Below are 15432 nucleotides of genomic sequence, written 5' to 3' on the forward strand. Positions count from 1 at the left end.
GTCCAATGGCGCATTCCCACATACATGCTGATCGATAATCAAGATGTCGAAGCCATGCTTACATAAGGCAGGCAAGTAGCTTTTACCTTACCTAGCTACGGAGTACCTGGTGCTACCTATGTACAGATGATAAAAAGACCCGCCGTGTGACGTCTGTCTCGCACCAGCGTCTGTGGCACATGCTCAGAGCTCGTGAGCTCTTGCTTCCCGAGCCAAAGATACTTTCTATCTTGTACCTTTACAGCTGGCCTCGCGCTCCCATCATCGACATTGCTGTGCTCTATCCCATAGATCTCATACATTACCAATAGCATCTTGCCGTATCCCGGGCCCAACACTCATCACCAATGTCTACTTGTTGTTATTAATATCCTATTCCTTTAGCTAGAGCGCATACATACTTGATCGTGCCTCTGAAAAGCACGCTCGGGAACCTTGTCAACCACGACATTCCTATTGACCGCGCCATCGCCAGCCAATTCTCCCACTCCTGCCCAGCAGCGTCAGATGCGACCTGATGGCATCCGGTTCGCAAAGTTTTCTCGACCGACTCTCACCGAGCCGACAAATATCTCCCATTCTACCACTCTACACGTCCCGACCGAAGCCTTCAGATGACTACGACCTCGATGATCTGTCCCCCAGGCCCGATGTATCGCTGCTATCAGAGTCGCCGCCGCCGCCCATCAAAATGTCAAAAGGGCGCTCCCCTTCTCCCGTAGATCCATGGGACGACGACCCTTTTGGTCCGGCGGGCTCCGTCTCCAAGTTGAAGCCGAAGGCCATGTTCGTCGGCCCGCCACCGCCCATAGCTGCCTCGGTGGTGTTGCAGCCCTCCGCATCGTCGGGGAGGCGGGGATCCCGAGGAAACACACACAAGAACGAGCCCAAGGGCATGTCGTCCAGCCGGCTTGCGTTTGGGAGCATTCTGTTCGATCATAGCTCGCGCGACTCAAGCAAGTCCCGCGTTGACTCTGTCTGGCGGAATCTACAACACCGAGAACGAGCTCTCCACCGAGAGGTACAGCGATTACTAGACATACAAGCCACAAGACTTGGATCCGGCGCCGAGTCTCTCGATGCTAGCACTGTAGGAGCTGAGACGTGGAGTGACTCTGGGAGCAGTACGCCAACGGGAACGTTCTATTCCACAGCGACGTCCAAGTCACGCATGATGGCCTCGCTAGACCCCCCCGTACGCGCGACTCCTCGCGGTGATATTATACCTGTTCGACAGCCCAAGGCACAGGGGCAGCAGGGCCTTCGTGCGGCGCGAAGCGGACTGCGACAGGCATTGGCAGCCCTGACTGGCCTCAAGACGGAAGAAAATGCGTACATCGAGTCAGCCCTCTCTCAACGAAGAAAAGCCTTGTCGTACCTAGACAAGTTGGACAAGCGCAGGGTCAGCATCTCTGCCGAGTTGCATAGCTTGGCTGATGACGATGAGGAGCCTCTCGCAAAGGAGCTGCGAGGCCTGGGAGAGCAGCATGATTCTTTGGGCCAGGAGATACGCGAGCTCGAGGAGAAGCTCGTTGGTATGAGGAACCGGCACCGATGGCTGGAGCGAAAGATGGAAGACGTCCACAACCGCCGAGAGGCGGGCTTGAGTGGCTACAGGGGTGCGTTGAGGGAGGTCGAAGGTGAAGTCACAGCCCTGCTGCGCCGGCCTCCAATCGAGCCCCTGGATCTAGACGTTGTCGAAGCTGTATCACGGAACGACTCTGGAACCGGAACCGACATCCAAGAGCTGCCCGGCGGTGCTGAGTTCTTCCGCATGATACCTGCGCGACGGACACTGAGCATGGCCAAGGACTGGTGGGAAAGTGAAATGGACTTTCTCCAGAAGCGAAAGGCGCAGGTCGATAAGGATCGCGATGCGCTAGATCAAGGCACGGAGTTGTGGCAGGAAACAGTGAAACTCGTCACGACATTCGAGGCAGACCTGCGCCAGTCTCTAAGCGGCGGTCCTTCCTCGGCCAAGGGCAAACAGACTCCTCGTGCACAGCAAGAAGGCGTCGAAGCTCTCTTGCCGCGGATGGCCAAGGTAATCTTGGAGCTTGAAGCAAACATGAGGACGGCCCAGCAGAACAATTGGAATCTTCTCATCTGCGCCGTCGGCGCTGAACTCGAAGCGTTCAGAGATGCCGAGGCTCTCCTTCGAGGAAGTCTACCAAAGCCTCAGGCAGCGGCGACGAAAGTTGACGACATTGAAGAACCCTGGCACAACGGCGATGACCAAGAGGAGCAAACCTCGCAAACGAATTTGGCCACAGCTACGACAGAAAGTCATCAAGGAGAGAGTGACAATGAGGTCCCACCCGACCTGCTAGTGTCACATCTGGAAGAGCACGACGACGACCGTTCCCATGTCGGATCCATACGAACTTCGTCTTCGAGGCGTGACAGCGATAATGAGGTTCCTCCAGAGTTTCTTGCCGAACACAGTAACGATGAGGGCATAGACTGATGTGAAGGTGCCATGACTTTGTATGCGTAGCATTTGTAAAGGGTATAACCCCGATGTAAGCTGTTGCTCAGTAGCTTCATGTGTTATCAAAGCAGATGCTACTGAAGCACGCATCTTTTGACGCGTAGTTTTTTGCACTTTTGGGATATGATATATGTTTCTGATTGGGCTGGCAAAGCTGGGTACAGCAGGCAGGACAGGATACCCCGCAGACCATGTTTTAAGCCGGTGTTGGTTGGGGTGTTTATTAGTTGGAACTTCTTATGGAGCAGTTTGTGTACAGCCATCCACGAATTGACTTTTTGTCTCTCTCCAAAATGCCACCTGCATTCACAGTCTCACATCATAGGGCTAGGATTCGTCAAGCAAGGGAGCTATGGCGCACGGAAGGAGCTGCAGTGGCAGACTGTGGCGCATTGGATTTGGACGGTAACCTCGGCTATGGCCGCTGTCCCGCGACGAGGACGATCCCGAAAGTGGGGTCCACAGGTCCGGTGGTAAGGATTTACACGGGGTAGCCCGGTGCCCAAAGGGGGACTTTTCGCAATAATAAAACCAAGAGTTCGCCGGTGAAGGCTCGGTTTCCTGTTCCCAAGGTACAGCTAAAGAAAGTACGCCCCGATCTCGCCCATAACGCCTGCACGCAGAGACACGAGTCTGCTTTTTCGAGATTCCGATAATCAGCGATTTCAGCCCACGAGAACACCCGGTTCAAGATCCGCCGATACCGTTGGATTTACACCGCCCGGGAACCGAACCTCCCGATACCGATTTCTTCCGAGCAGTCGCAGAGCGTTTCCAGCATCGTACTGCGGCAACAAATGGCGTAGTGAATAAGGTTGTAGATGAATGAACAGCGGGAGATTCGACTTCAAATCGTCATGGAGAATGGCGGCCGGGTTTCGTTGGAAAACGGATATACTGGTGTTGTCTCGATGTCTCGATTTATCGCCTGCGTTCGAACCAACCGCTGGAGCCGGCGATAGCGACCGACTGATCCATCACCCACTCGCCGACACCGAGATACTTCTCGATCCATTTCGTCATGTCCTTGTTTTCGCCGGCAGCTCTATCCGTCTTGAAACTGGGTCTGACGATTCCCAGATTGGGCACATGTTAGCCGCCGCAGAGTCTTGTCTTTGTCGTCGTCGAGGGCAGAGATCTAGTATTCGCATCGGAATATTGAGAAGGTTCACTCACGTCAGGCCGGTCGAGCGCTGCATACCCGCGAGGAAGGCGGAGACTAGGAACAACCCAGAATTAGCGAACCGATCGACTCGAAATTATACATCCGAGAATAGGACGACCGAAGAAGAGTGGCTGGGGAGGGGACTTACAGAGCACCGCATCGAATGCGTAATGAGTCAAACGTCCAATCTTTGACCAGAGGCCCAGAGTCAGCAAGTTGAGGAGCTAGGGAGGTGTTAAGACTGCGCGAGCAAATCTCCAAGCTAATGTAGGCAGCGAGGCGAGCCAGAAGCACTCGCCAGCAGCCCGATGGGGGAAAAGGCTAGACCAACCATTTTGGTGCAAGTTGTTGAAAAGGTCTGTTTGGTTCGATTTCCTTCGTCGCTTTTTCTACGCTCGATGACGTTGCTCTATTCGAGTGTTTCTTGTTATCGTTGCCGTCGTCGTCTCGTGGTTGTTGCAGCGTTCTGTCAAAAATCAAAGGCTGGAGTTCGAAGGTTGTTGGTCATGAGACAAGGCTCGCCTGGCGGTGGCAGGCACACTGGAGCAATTGGAGTATGATCCCTCCGCCAGCTGACTGGCTGTGCTGTCGAAGTGGACTGTGCACACCTGAACAGCAGCCTTAGTGCCTGAGGCTTCCGGTCTCTAGTCTTGATAAGATAAGGTGCCTAGGTGCATTTCTTATCTTATCTAAGGCACCTTAAGGTACCTTCGGTTGATGGACTTTCCCCCTCAGGTGCATCGTCGAGTGTCGTATCTTCAGTGGGAATCAAAGTCTTGCAGGTGCAAGGTCGATTAAGCTCATATTCGCGTGGCTCTCAGTGGAGCAGCATCGATTTTATGGTTTGCTGCCCATCATCTGTCTTGCCGTCTTCGATGTACCCCAAGTCTCATGCCCAAGGTGCTCTATTTGGGGGTTTTGAGTGCTTCATATCATCTCTCGGTTGGAGCTCTTCATGGCAACATTAGTTTGCGGGTGTCACTTTTGTTGCACAACCCCTGCAATGTAATGAGGGAAATAGAAGCAAGAAGCGCGACTCGGACCCGAACCATCGAGACGGTTTGAATCGCGTCACCAACAATGCGGATTAGCCGGAGCTCGGATGGGGGCCTGGACTTGTTCTCCTCCGCGGCACAAGTGGAATTGTCCGACGGTGCACCGGCGGTGGCCCACCTATCCTCGAGATGGTGAGATGGTCATTGGCCGGACCCGGGTGTTGAGAGGTTGGAGCTGCCCGGAGCTGACAGAGTCATGGACAAATGCATTGTCGCCATTTGCCATTTCCACGAGAGGTGCGAGGCATTGCCAAGGTGCAAGTGGGCCAGGGGACCTCTCCACTCCGATACTCTGGCCTGGAGACTGGAGACTGGAGAGAGACCCAGCGGCCTTTCCATTCATTGCAGTCTCTCAGGAAGGAGGGGCATATTTCCACGGAGGGGCTCTTTGCGTTTTTTCGAGTTGACATGGATGCGTTCCATTTTCCATTTTCTGGAGGGGGTCGGGCGTCCGGGCTGGTTTGCCGTTTGGCAAAGGAAGTTAGAACCAGAGGTGGGAAGCTCAGACCCGGAGCCAAACTAAAAGAGCCAAAGGAAGTGTGTGGTCTGCTACCGCCGCCGCCGCCGCCCGCCGCGGCATGGGCTTCTAGTTTGTTGAGTGTTTGAGGCTTTAAAATCCGGGCAGCTCAACTCACCTCAGACTCGACTCAGCCCAAGGGAGCTTGGTCGGAGCTCCGTCGCAGAATGGAAGCTGCACCAGTGTGCAACAGACCGTCAGATAGATGCAAGTGCATGATGGACACGAAGTAGCGGGAGATGATGAAGCAGAATAAAACGAGAAAAGACCCGAAGTTGGAGCTAGACAGTTGGATGTTGCTGGATCCAATGAAAGCGACCGAAATCCCTCATTGTCACCCATTTTATCCGGCCATCACTCCAGGCAGGACCTTCCATCATTCGATCCTCTTGCGCTCTCACTTTCTCTTCCTGCTATCAACGGCGTCATTGCAGTTGCGGCTTGCCATTACTCTCATTGCGTCTACGGAGTACTGCCCAGCTCGATAGGCTCGAGCGTTGGAGAATAAATAGCACGACGTACGGATACACGGTACGGATACTCGGTGAGTGGATCGCCGTCGTATCATTGCATTGCGTTGCGTTGATGGCCCCTTGGATGTTTCTGTTGTGGTTTCCAGTTGGCATCTATTTATTTTCTTGTTTACCGTCTGGTGAAACCACGCTGTTTTTCTGGGCTGGCCTGACGTCCGGACCTCACCTCACCAGGCTCACCTCACCTCGCATCACCCAATCTTGGGGCGCCTCACCATATCCCGGGCCGTTTTGGTATGTGCTATTTGCGTAAACCTTGTTCGGCCCGTGGGCTTGTTGCTTCATTGGCCAAGCGTTTCCAGTTGGTGGATGAGCATGTCAGAGTGAGGTGAAAAAAAAAAGGTGAGGTGAGCAAGAGAGGAAGCAGGAACACATTCAATGCTTCAACTAGGAGGTCGTAGCCATGCCCCTCTGTATTTCCTTCCGTCGTTTCTTTTTTTCTTGGTTGCCGTGCCTCAACATTGGACGGCATGAGATGGCAAAAAAAGATGGATGAAAGTGGGAGGTGCCAGGCTGGTGCGAAGCGCGGGACCCTGAAGCCTGAGCTTAGGTAAGGCAGGGTAGCTGTCACCGCAAGCTCCTCATACTGGTGGGGGGCCCAGTCGCTAAGGTACTGCCAAAGCTGCACTTGCCCACCTCAGTTCCATTGCTTGCATTTCCAATTCTGGCAGGGATTGGGGGGAAGGTGCGTGGGTGCTTGGGTGCTCCCCTCCTGCCATCCGGCCACGGACCAAAGTGCACAGGCCACTCCGTTGGATTGAGGGGCAGCTACGCTCCTCAGCACCTTCTCAGCACCTTTCTCCCCTCCCCTCACCTCACCAAACATGGGGGGGGGGGGTGCCGGCCGGTGCAGGGAACAAGTTCAACGAGGGGCAAAGCGGCGGCCACCCGGGCAGACTGAGGGAAAAAAAAAAAAAAAAAAAAGAGGGAGAAAAAAAAGGCGCCGACACCACCGCCGACGCAGGCCACAGCAAATGGAAGCAGCAAGCAGAGGACGGGGAGTGCGCCGCCGGGCAGCTTCACGCTTCACTTGGGTCGTTTGGGCCAGGAGCAAATTGTTTCTCGTCCCTGCCCCTCGTGTGTCTGCCTCTGCATCTGCCTCTGCCTCTGCTTCTCTTGTCTGAGTCTCTCCTCCCGTCCCGTCTTGCCTTAAGGTGGTCTTCAACAAATACCTGGCTGAGGCTGATGCTCAAATACATCATCTTGTGCATAAATCCTGCATTGGCCTAGCCGCCCCCCAAAATCAAAGAGTCTCACTCGTCAACCTCGTCGATTTGTATGACCTTTTTTTATCGTACTTTTTTTTTATTAGTTATCTCTCCCCTTGGCCTTACGTACCTTGCCTGACCTTGCCTTGACCTCTCCCTCTCTGTGTCTTCTCTCTGCCCACCCCCACTCCCAGCAGGATTTAACAACCGCATTAGACCCCTCCTCCTCTTCTTCCACTCCTCCCTTTCGCCTCGACCATCCTTAAGTAGCACACTTCTCCTCTGCTACATCTATCCTCCATCCTACGGTGATCGACTTTTCCTATCAACTCTCCTCACCACCCGTCCAAACACATACCTATACATCTAGACACAATGGCTGCTACCGCCAAGGACCATCTCGATGTCGGCGGCAAGATCGCATGGCTCTCCAGCCTCGACACCGCCTACCAGCCCGAGAAGAACTACCGCCGTTCTTCCATCATCTGCACCATTGGCCCCAAGACCAACTCCGTCGAGGCCATCAACGCTCTGCGCAAGGCCGGTCTGAACGTTGTTCGCATGAACTTCTCCGTAAGCTCCCCCAACCCCAACATAGACGCTAAAAGTCAACCCCCACCAAAGTCTGCCTATCTTGCTAACCCCTCGCTTCTGAACAGCACGGCAGCTACGAGTACCACCAGTCCGTCATTGACAATGCCCGCGCCGCCGAGAAGGCTCAGCCCGGCCGTCAGATCGCTATTGCCCTCGACACCAAGGGCCCCGAGATCCGCACCGGAAACACAAAGAACGATGAGGATCTCCCCATCTCCGCCGGCAAGATCCTGAACTTCACCACCGATGAGCAATACGCCACTGCTTGCGACACCGACAACATGTAAGCTCTTCTCTCTCTCTCTCAGAAGCTCCTCCCATGGCATTACTAACCGCTGTTTTGATAGGTACGTCGACTACAAGAACATCACCAAGGTCATTGAGCCCGGCCGTATCATCTACGTCGACGACGGTGTCCTCGCCTTCGATGTCCTCAGCGTCAAGGATGACAAGACCGTCGAGGTCCGCGCCCGCAACAACGGCTTCATTTCCTCCAAGAAGGGTGTTAACCTGCCCAACACCGATGTCGATCTTCCCGCCCTTTCCGAGAAGGACAAGAACGATCTCAGATTCGGCGTCAAGAACAATGTCGACATGGTCTTTGCCTCCTTCATTCGCCGCGGCCAAGACATCAAGGACATCCGCGATGTTCTCGGCCCCGAGGGCAAGCACATTCAGATCATCGCCAAGATTGAGAACCGTCAAGGTCTCAACAACTTCGAGGAGATCCTCACCGAGACTGACGGTGTCATGGTCGCCCGTGGTGATCTCGGTATCGAGATTCCCGCCGCCGAGGTCTTCGCTGCCCAGAAGAAGATGATTGCCCTCTGCAACAGAGCCGGCAAGCCCGTCATCTGCGCTACCCAGATGCTCGAGTCCATGATCAAGAACCCCCGCCCTACCCGTGCCGAGATCAGCGACGTTGGTAACGCTATCACCGACGGTGCCGACTGTGTCATGTTGTCCGGCGAGACCGCCAAGGGCAGCTACCCCAACGAGGCCGTTTCCGAGATGCACGAGGCCTGCCTCAAGGCCGAGAACACAATCCCCTACGTTTCCCACTTCGAGGAGATGTGCACCCTGGTCAAGCGCCCCGTCAGCGTTGTCGAGTCATGCGCCATGGCCGCTGTCAGAGCTTCCCTCGACCTGAACGCTGGCGGCATCATCGTTCTCTCCACATCCGGAGAGTCTGCCCGCCTTCTGTCCAAGTACCGCCCCGTCTGCCCCATCTTCATGGTCACAAGAAACGCCTCCGCATCCCGCTACGCTCACTTGTACCGTGGTGTCTACCCCTTCCTGTTCCCCGAGGCCAAGCCCGACTTCAGCAAGGTTAATTGGCAAGAGGATGTCGATCGCCGCATCAAGTGGGGTGTTGAGCACGCTTTGGAGCTCAACGTTGTTAGCAAGGGTGACACTCTGGTCGTTGTCCAGGGCTGGAAGGGCGGCATGGGTAACACCAACACCCTGCGTATCGTCAAGGCCGACCCCGAGCACCTTGGCATTGGAACTTTGTAATGGATTGGATTGCGGACGAGGAATGAAAAAGAGAAGAGAGGCCCGTCGGCGAGCGGGAGATACCAAAGTACCTAGTAAACCGTGATAGACGATGGTGGACTATACTGTCCAGCACACACGAGTATGATTTGCACACATGAATAAAGTTGATATCACCTTCCAAGAATCTTCTTCAAAGCGTTTATCTGTGCCGAAGTTCATCCGAAGTTGAATGATGAATCAGTCGATCAGACGACATCTAAGCTCTCGCGGAGAGCCCAGAATAATGGTCCCAATGAGATGACATCTCCAAGACGGAACGAAATGGCGGCGATTACGTTGCAGCGTAAGGTACTTCATTAAGACACAATCACTATCGCCCTGTTCCAGTCCAACCCGTTCCAGTCACTAACAGTTCTGCCTGCGGAATTGAGCAGACGGGAAGATATCCAGCGGATTGGGTTTGAGACACAAATACGATGGACTGTTAGTCACCACATGAAGTCTCTCATGAGTCTTGCGATCATCAGAATGGAAGCCGAGAATGGAAGAACCCAATTCAAGGATCCATCCATGGTCCATCATCGACATACATCAAGACAATGTCATCTTCACTTGGATTGTTCAATAATATACATTGGGTATGTCTATAAGTTCTCCATTTCCTATAACTTAGGGAAGGCTTTCCCTGGCGTGGTCAATCAAAGCGGCATCTACAGGTCTTTGAGCTCGAAACGCTTGCGCAAGTACTCGCCATACTTCATGATCAGCAACGGCACAGGTAACATGGCGGCAGCGATGAAACCGAGAATACTACTCGCCCAGCCGACGCCCAAGTTCTGGTTCATCTTTAGGCCCGCAAGAGGTAGTGTCGCTCCCGCCACGGATCTCACGACAGCGTTGGCGGCGAGGGCCGAGGCGGCGTAAATGGTGAAGGCGTCGACGAGGTACATCTGCAGCGCCATGAAGATGATGAGGTTACCGATGCCGACGATGGCCGTGCCCAGGATGGGCACGAACCAGTGGATATGGTACTCGGCCGTCCAGCCGTAGATGAAGAGACCCGCGGGGAGGAAGACTGCGCCGGCGGGGAGGGCGACGAGGCGGTATTCGGGCTTCATTCCTTCGCGGACGGTGCCTGCTTCGTCGGCTGCGGCGTCTGCTTCGGCGGCTTTTCTCTTGACGTACTTGTCCGAGGAGAGGCTGAAGAAGACGACGCCGATCATGGAGCCGACGCCGAGGCCCATGAAGGCTAGGCCTGATGTGCCGGCGCTGAAGCCATAGGTTCCCATAAAGACTGAGGTGATGGAGGTGAACATAAGATAGAGGTAGCCGTAAACTACGGCAATGTAGAGGCCGCTATTGCATGTGTTAGTTTAAAGGAGGGGCCACAAGACTTGGTTCAACATGATGAGGATTGGGTTACGTACAAGATCTGGGTGATTGGGGAGAAGGCAATCATCTTGATAGGGCGGATGATGCCTCGCTTGAAGTAGTCGGCCGAAGAGAGTCCAATATCGAGTTTCGACCGCAGCAGAGGGTTCCCCGTCTCTTTCTGAAGTCGCTTCACCTTCCTGTCAAGGATGATGGGCGCGTACGTCTCCCTCGAAAAGATGAGCATGACGATACTCAGAACCCCGCTCACGATTACAATAAGCCAAAAGACCCATCGCCAGCCCGCCGCATCAGCGAGGAACCCTCCCGCCACGGGGCCGATGATGGGACCCAGCAGGGGCCCGATACTAAACGCCGCCATGGCCGCGCCGCGCTTCTCCTGGCGGATCATGTCGGAGATGGAACCCGCGCCGTTCGTGATGGGCGCGGAGCCGAAGACGCCGGCGAAAAGGCGGAAGACGATGAGGGCGTTGAGGGTGGGCGCTAGGGCGGCGCCGACGTTGAAGCAGATGAAGAAGAGGTTGCAGACGTGGTAGACGATTGTGCGGCCGTAGATTTCGCTCAGGGGCGCGCAGAGCAGGGGTCCGGCTGCGAAGCCTAGAACGTAGACTGCGCTTTGGTGTCAGCACGTTTTGTTTCTTTCCAGTTGATCTGTAAGATTGTATAGTAAATAGGGGCTTAAAGGAGCGTTCTTACCGGAGACGACAAAGGCAGCTAGATAGGGGCTGTTGTTGTGAAACTCCCGCATGAGGTCCGGCACGCCCGGGGCAAAGATGGAAGACGCCAGCGGTGTGACGAACGTCATGGCACTGATCAGGCTACAGTTGAGGACCTTGAGCCAACTCGGCCAGTTGTACGGATTCGCAGGGTCGTCCGGGCCATCCCACCAGACAATGTTCTCGTCTTCGGAGCTCTCGCCGCCGTCGCCGTCCTTCTCTGCCGTACCACCAACACCCTTTTCCACATCCTCCCGCGCCATGGACTTGCGAGATCTCGTCCGAGCCAGCGCGAGTGACTGCTTCCTCTTTTCCTCGCCGCGTTCGTCGAGGACGTAACCCATGCTGGAGGGTATGTCGGCATCGTGGCCCTCTGCTAGGGCCTCTGCCGTTTTCTCTTCCCTTGTAGGCTCGCGTTCCAGCCGGTAGAGGCCTCTTGTCTCCTTGTCATCATGGGATATGCTGCTTGCCGTGGCTCCTTCTTCCGCGGAGTGGCGCGGTTCTTTTGTTGGTGAGGTCATTGGAGCTTTAAGAGTACGCTGCCTTGATGTTAGTTCCGATAACCGCTTATACTGCGTCCCTGTGCAGCTACGTAACTGCCAGGAGCTACGAAAGTTGAGAAAGCAAAGGCTTGGCCATTCCGGAATACTATCCGGCGACTTGGCGTGCAAAGACGTGGTGTCTGTGTTTACATGCTCCCCGAATCCCGTAGAATGATCTTGGATCTTTGTGTAAGAAAAAGGACAGGCTTGCCTAAACTACCTCTTATGTCTAGGAAGGCCTAGATTCGCAATCTCTCGCGAGAACCGACACGTGGAGATTTACTCGAGAAAGCTAGTTTTCTAACTTTCAACAGGAGCTTCAGGTGAGTTGTTCTCTGGGAATAGTTGGCTATTGTATGTAGTTGGAGTCGATTATAGTCAAGAGGATATCGCGATTTCAAGTGTAAGGTAAGAATTGGTACAGCTCTCAAGAGACTGCATATCCGCCAAAGAGTCGCTCAACAGGAAAAGAAGCAGAATAACAAGCAGCAACCCAGACACAAAAGCCATGGACCCCTGCGCCTCTTAAACAAACAGATATGGTCTGCCGCTGTCGACCGACCATCGCAACGGGGATTTGACTCGACCGGGTCAGACCACACTCCACACCACCCTCAACATGGGTAAACGCAGCCGAATACCTCAATTGGGGTGCGTTTCCCCCCCTCTCTGGGGAAAATCAACAAGGGGACGGGGAAGAAGAGGGCTAGAAGTTGTCAACTCCGACCCGAACCCCGTTCAAAGGGACTAGGGTTAGATTTGAAGCATTGGTTTGGCCGCTGGCGGCTCGTTTGGAAGGGGGGAAATGGGGTAACGAACTAACAACTTGCTGTGCGTTACATGGGTGCTGCAGCTCCCGTTGGAGCAAGCCCATTTCGCGCTAGACCAATGGCTTCATGTTACGACGCCCAACTGTCGGAGGGGATCACCCGAGCCGTCACGGCGGCGTTCGTCCCCTTAAGCTTAGATGCGAGTGCCAATACGCTTGGCGAGATCTTTGTGACCTCCCTCTCGATTGCCTGCTTCCGACCATCCTCTTTTCTATGCGTGAGACGTAAGGCGAGGGAGAAAATTCTTCGCCAGCTCCGGGTTGCCTCGCTACCCTTTCACCGAGCAGCGGCGTATGGTCAGCTCAGAATGGACATGCACCCCTGCATCAACCAACGAATAACTACACTCGAATGAGAACGGCGCAGCAGACTCGTAAATGTTATCTGCTTCTAATATTGTATGCAAGCAGTGAGCCTGCATACACAATAGGTGCAGTATATTGGCTGCGACTCCTCTTCGGCATGGTACTACCATGGCCAGATACATCTCCGGAGCATGACCGGTTAAGCTCCCGGAGAATGCACGGAGCCGCGATCCACCCGGCGCCGAAGAAGCGGGTCAACCAACGATGTGCAACCGGGCACGAACAGCTGTAGAACTGTGTAGAGGATGTGATCTTGAACTGGAAACTGAACTCCGTGGAGTTTGTTTCAATGTGAGTACATAATAGTTCTTTGGTAACAACTGCATCTTGCTCGTTCCGTTTCCTGCGGGCTTGTTTTGCTTCAAGAAGAACAAGGCGACAAAACCTCAAATGAGAGGCAGGCGCGTAAGGAAAGAAATGAGATGAAAACCAATGTACGCGTGAAGCGCGGCAATAGAGTTAAAGGTGAATACACAGAGGGGTGAATACGCACTCGAGGCCACAGTGAACCTTACCCTCACCTGAAGGGAAGAAAAATATCCACTCGTCTTCACCACCCACTGTCACTGAGGTGCACATCAACAACCACGCAACAGGAAATATTCCGTGCACCTTATCTTTGAGCCCTTCGGTTTACTTCACTTGAAGGGGAGAAAAAAGGCCGAGAAGAACGACAAAAACAGAACAGATACTCCGGACTGTCAACCTGGCCGGCAGCATCGCAGCCATACCAGCACAGAGAGTGAGTTTGACAAGCAAGATTCTCGAAGCAAGCACCTCAGCCACCTTGATTGCTCGATCCGCTCCGACGTAGAGGAAAATGAATGCTGATTATGCCACAGTGACGAAGCCGAAGTCAGCATTGACGAGAAATATCTCGACGCCATTGCCGTATCCTCCCGCGGCCATACCTCCAAAGGCAGCCCGGACGCTGATGGAAAAGCCCAAGTCGGGATGGCCAGCCGGATCAACACGCAAGAACCTACCGCCCTGGGATCGCTCGATCGATGTCGTGTATCACAAATACCGACGTGGCCAGGCGGTGCCCGATAAGGCCATTGAATTTGAGAGATCGGTCGCAATGTTCTTCGCCGATCATCAGCGAACGCAACAGCAGGAGCCGACTTCTCCGTATCTCAGACTTCCCGCAGTCGCACGCTTCCAGATATGCCAATATCTCATTGACGACCACAAATCCGACATGCCCATCTGCCTCAACGACGGCCGGTTCGTGAGAGAGGTCTGGACTGACGATGGTTACACTTCGCTCGCTGCTGCCATGAGACCTCTGCAGCCGTACCTCGAAGTGTCTTTCGCTCTGCGCGCGGATATGCTGATTGCATTTCTCATGGAAGAGCGCTTCCACATCACCCTGTCGCCTTTCGTGGGTCCTTACCTGAACCCTTTGGCAACACTGTGGTGTAATAAATACGGTCACTTCATGCAGCAGGTCATCGTCGAGCTTGACCTGACGCGATTGGGTTTCGGGCCAGGCAAGGAGGCCTGCAAGTTACGCGCAGGAACCGTTAATATGGACGATCTTATCGGGGCTTTCGTTAGAGGCCAATTGAAACGGAAGAACCACTCGACGCTCAAGAGCCTTGTGCTACTCTGCCGGAGATTCTGGGGTGAACGCCCTTCCGACCATCTGCCCCCAGGTTCCAGGCCTGCCAGCGAGCAGAACAACCAAGGAACGTCGACGGAGCCGGAACAAGTGTTCGCGCCCAAGCGGTCGAGCTACGGAGCTGACTTCTCATACTGCCCTGATGAGTTCCTCAGAATCTGCGAGCCATTCGTACGCCTAAATGGCTTGGTCGACTCGATGCGCCTCTGCGGTTTCAGCAACGGCTATACACATTCTCTGCTGCGCCGTATCTTTCCTATCCCTGAGAGAAGCGAGGATATCAAGCATCATACGTACCGAGTGGCGCCTTCTTCAGTCTGGCCGCGCATTCCCGGCCAAAAGTCGTGGGTCGACAAAGGACACGGTAAATTTCAGCTGGATGATCATTCTCGGCAGTACCTGCGCGGCCTCTGTCTTCCAGAGGGAGCAGTAATGCTTACACGACCATACGAGAACCTATCGACTGGACGTATGTCGGTTGAATATGCGTCTAGAAGCATCGAAGAAACCTCAGAGAACGGCGAGGCACGTGAACGTCCGGACAGCAGAACGCAATTGATCGGAAGGGTGTCTCAAGAATCGGTAGCAACGGATGAGGCGAATCTTGAACACAGAATGCAGGTCCTTGTTCACAGAATGCGACGAAGCTTGTCAAAGAGAGAGGTTGATGCTGGTTCGCCGGCGTCCGCGACATCTGCATGGGCAATGTCGGGCTGATCGTCTCGGGAATCAGAAGGGAGCTGGCTGGAGGATGGAACTATATCCAGAGCGACTATTTGAGAGGACACGTCTATATGACTGTCGCAACATGGTGGCATTTCGGCGGACAAGACCTCCAGTCGAAGACACAAAGAAGAGTAGAAGTGGATGCAGACGACGTTTGTCTTAATGTCGTCGCTGAAG

General features: G+C 54.3%; 5 protein-coding genes across 5 annotated transcripts; 3 read left to right on the forward strand and 2 right to left on the reverse strand.

Annotated features, from left to right (window-relative positions):
- Nucleotides 1-189: 189 nt before the first annotated feature.
- Nucleotides 190-2751, forward strand: HER10_EVM0000625 (uncharacterized protein). The gene has a single exon (XM_035470398.1). The coding sequence runs from the start codon at nt 518-520 to the stop codon at nt 2465-2467; it is 1950 nt and encodes a 649-aa protein (XP_035336826.1). The 5' UTR covers nt 190-517; the 3' UTR covers nt 2468-2751.
- Nucleotides 2752-2822: 71 nt separating this feature from the next.
- Nucleotides 2823-6189, reverse strand: HER10_EVM0005222 (uncharacterized protein). The gene is made up of 4 exons (XM_035474844.1): nt 3988-6189; nt 3805-3880; nt 3668-3710; nt 2823-3551 (listed from the first exon to the last, which is right to left on the reverse strand). The coding sequence occupies exons 1-4, from the start codon at nt 3988-3990 to the stop codon at nt 3413-3415; spliced, it is 261 nt and encodes an 86-aa protein (XP_035337189.1). The 5' UTR covers nt 3991-6189; the 3' UTR covers nt 2823-3412.
- A 21-nt stretch (nt 6190-6210) lies between these two features.
- On the forward strand, nt 6211-9239 carry HER10_EVM0011120 (pyruvate kinase). Its single transcript, XM_035480558.1, has 3 exons — nt 6211-7542; nt 7629-7846; nt 7911-9239. The coding sequence occupies exons 1-3, from the start codon at nt 7345-7347 to the stop codon at nt 9076-9078; spliced, it is 1584 nt and encodes a 527-aa protein (XP_035337683.1). The 5' UTR covers nt 6211-7344; the 3' UTR covers nt 9079-9239.
- A 61-nt stretch (nt 9240-9300) lies between these two features.
- HER10_EVM0005959 (cycloheximide resistance protein) lies at nt 9301-12190 on the reverse strand. The gene is made up of 3 exons (XM_035482996.1): nt 11149-12190; nt 10488-11061; nt 9301-10416 (listed from the first exon to the last, which is right to left on the reverse strand). Exons 1-3 carry the CDS (start codon nt 11687-11689, stop codon nt 9771-9773), a joined length of 1761 nt encoding a protein of 586 aa, XP_035337246.1. The 5' UTR covers nt 11690-12190; the 3' UTR covers nt 9301-9770.
- Nucleotides 12191-13725: 1535 nt separating this feature from the next.
- On the forward strand, nt 13726-15407 carry HER10_EVM0003343 (uncharacterized protein; the record flags this gene model as incomplete). Its single annotated transcript, XM_035473023.1, has 1 exon — nt 13726-15407. The coding sequence occupies one exon, from the start codon at nt 13726-13728 to the stop codon at nt 15244-15246; it is 1521 nt and encodes a 506-aa protein (XP_035337050.1). The 3' UTR covers nt 15247-15407.
- Between the last annotated feature and the right edge of the window lie 25 nt (nt 15408-15432).

Source organism: Colletotrichum scovillei, assembly GCF_011075155.1.
Source record: "Colletotrichum scovillei strain TJNH1 chromosome Unknown Contig00002, whole genome shotgun sequence".
Lineage (NCBI taxonomy): Eukaryota > Fungi > Ascomycota > Sordariomycetes > Glomerellales > Glomerellaceae > Colletotrichum > Colletotrichum scovillei.

Coding starts and splice junctions, on each gene's coding strand:
- HER10_EVM0005959 (XM_035482996.1), bottom strand. CDS start 11,689: ATGACCTCACCAACAAAAGAACCGCGCCACTCCGCGGAAGAAGGAGCC. Junction 11,062..11,148: donor AGCTGCCTTTGTCGTCTCCG/GTAAGAACGCTC, acceptor ACCAAAGCGCAG/TCTACGTTCTAGGCTTCGCA. Junction 10,417..10,487: donor TCCCCAATCACCCAGATCTT/GTACGTAACCCA, acceptor CACATGCAATAG/CGGCCTCTACATTGCCGTAG.
- HER10_EVM0005222 (XM_035474844.1), bottom strand. Junction 3,711..3,804: donor CGCATTCGATGCGGTGCTCT/GTAAGTCCCCTC, acceptor GGTTGTTCCTAG/TCTCCGCCTTCCTCGCGGGT. Junction 3,552..3,667: donor CAGCGCTCGACCGGCCTGAC/GTGAGTGAACCT, acceptor CGTCAGACCCAG/TTTCAAGACGGATAGAGCTG.
- HER10_EVM0011120 (XM_035480558.1), top strand. CDS start 7,345: ATGGCTGCTACCGCCAAGGACCATCTCGATGTCGGCGGCAAGATCGCA. Junction 7,543..7,628: donor TTGTTCGCATGAACTTCTCC/GTAAGCTCCCCC, acceptor GCTTCTGAACAG/CACGGCAGCTACGAGTACCA. Junction 7,847..7,910: donor GCTTGCGACACCGACAACAT/GTAAGCTCTTCT, acceptor CTGTTTTGATAG/GTACGTCGACTACAAGAACA.
- HER10_EVM0000625 (XM_035470398.1), top strand. CDS start 518: ATGGCATCCGGTTCGCAAAGTTTTCTCGACCGACTCTCACCGAGCCGA.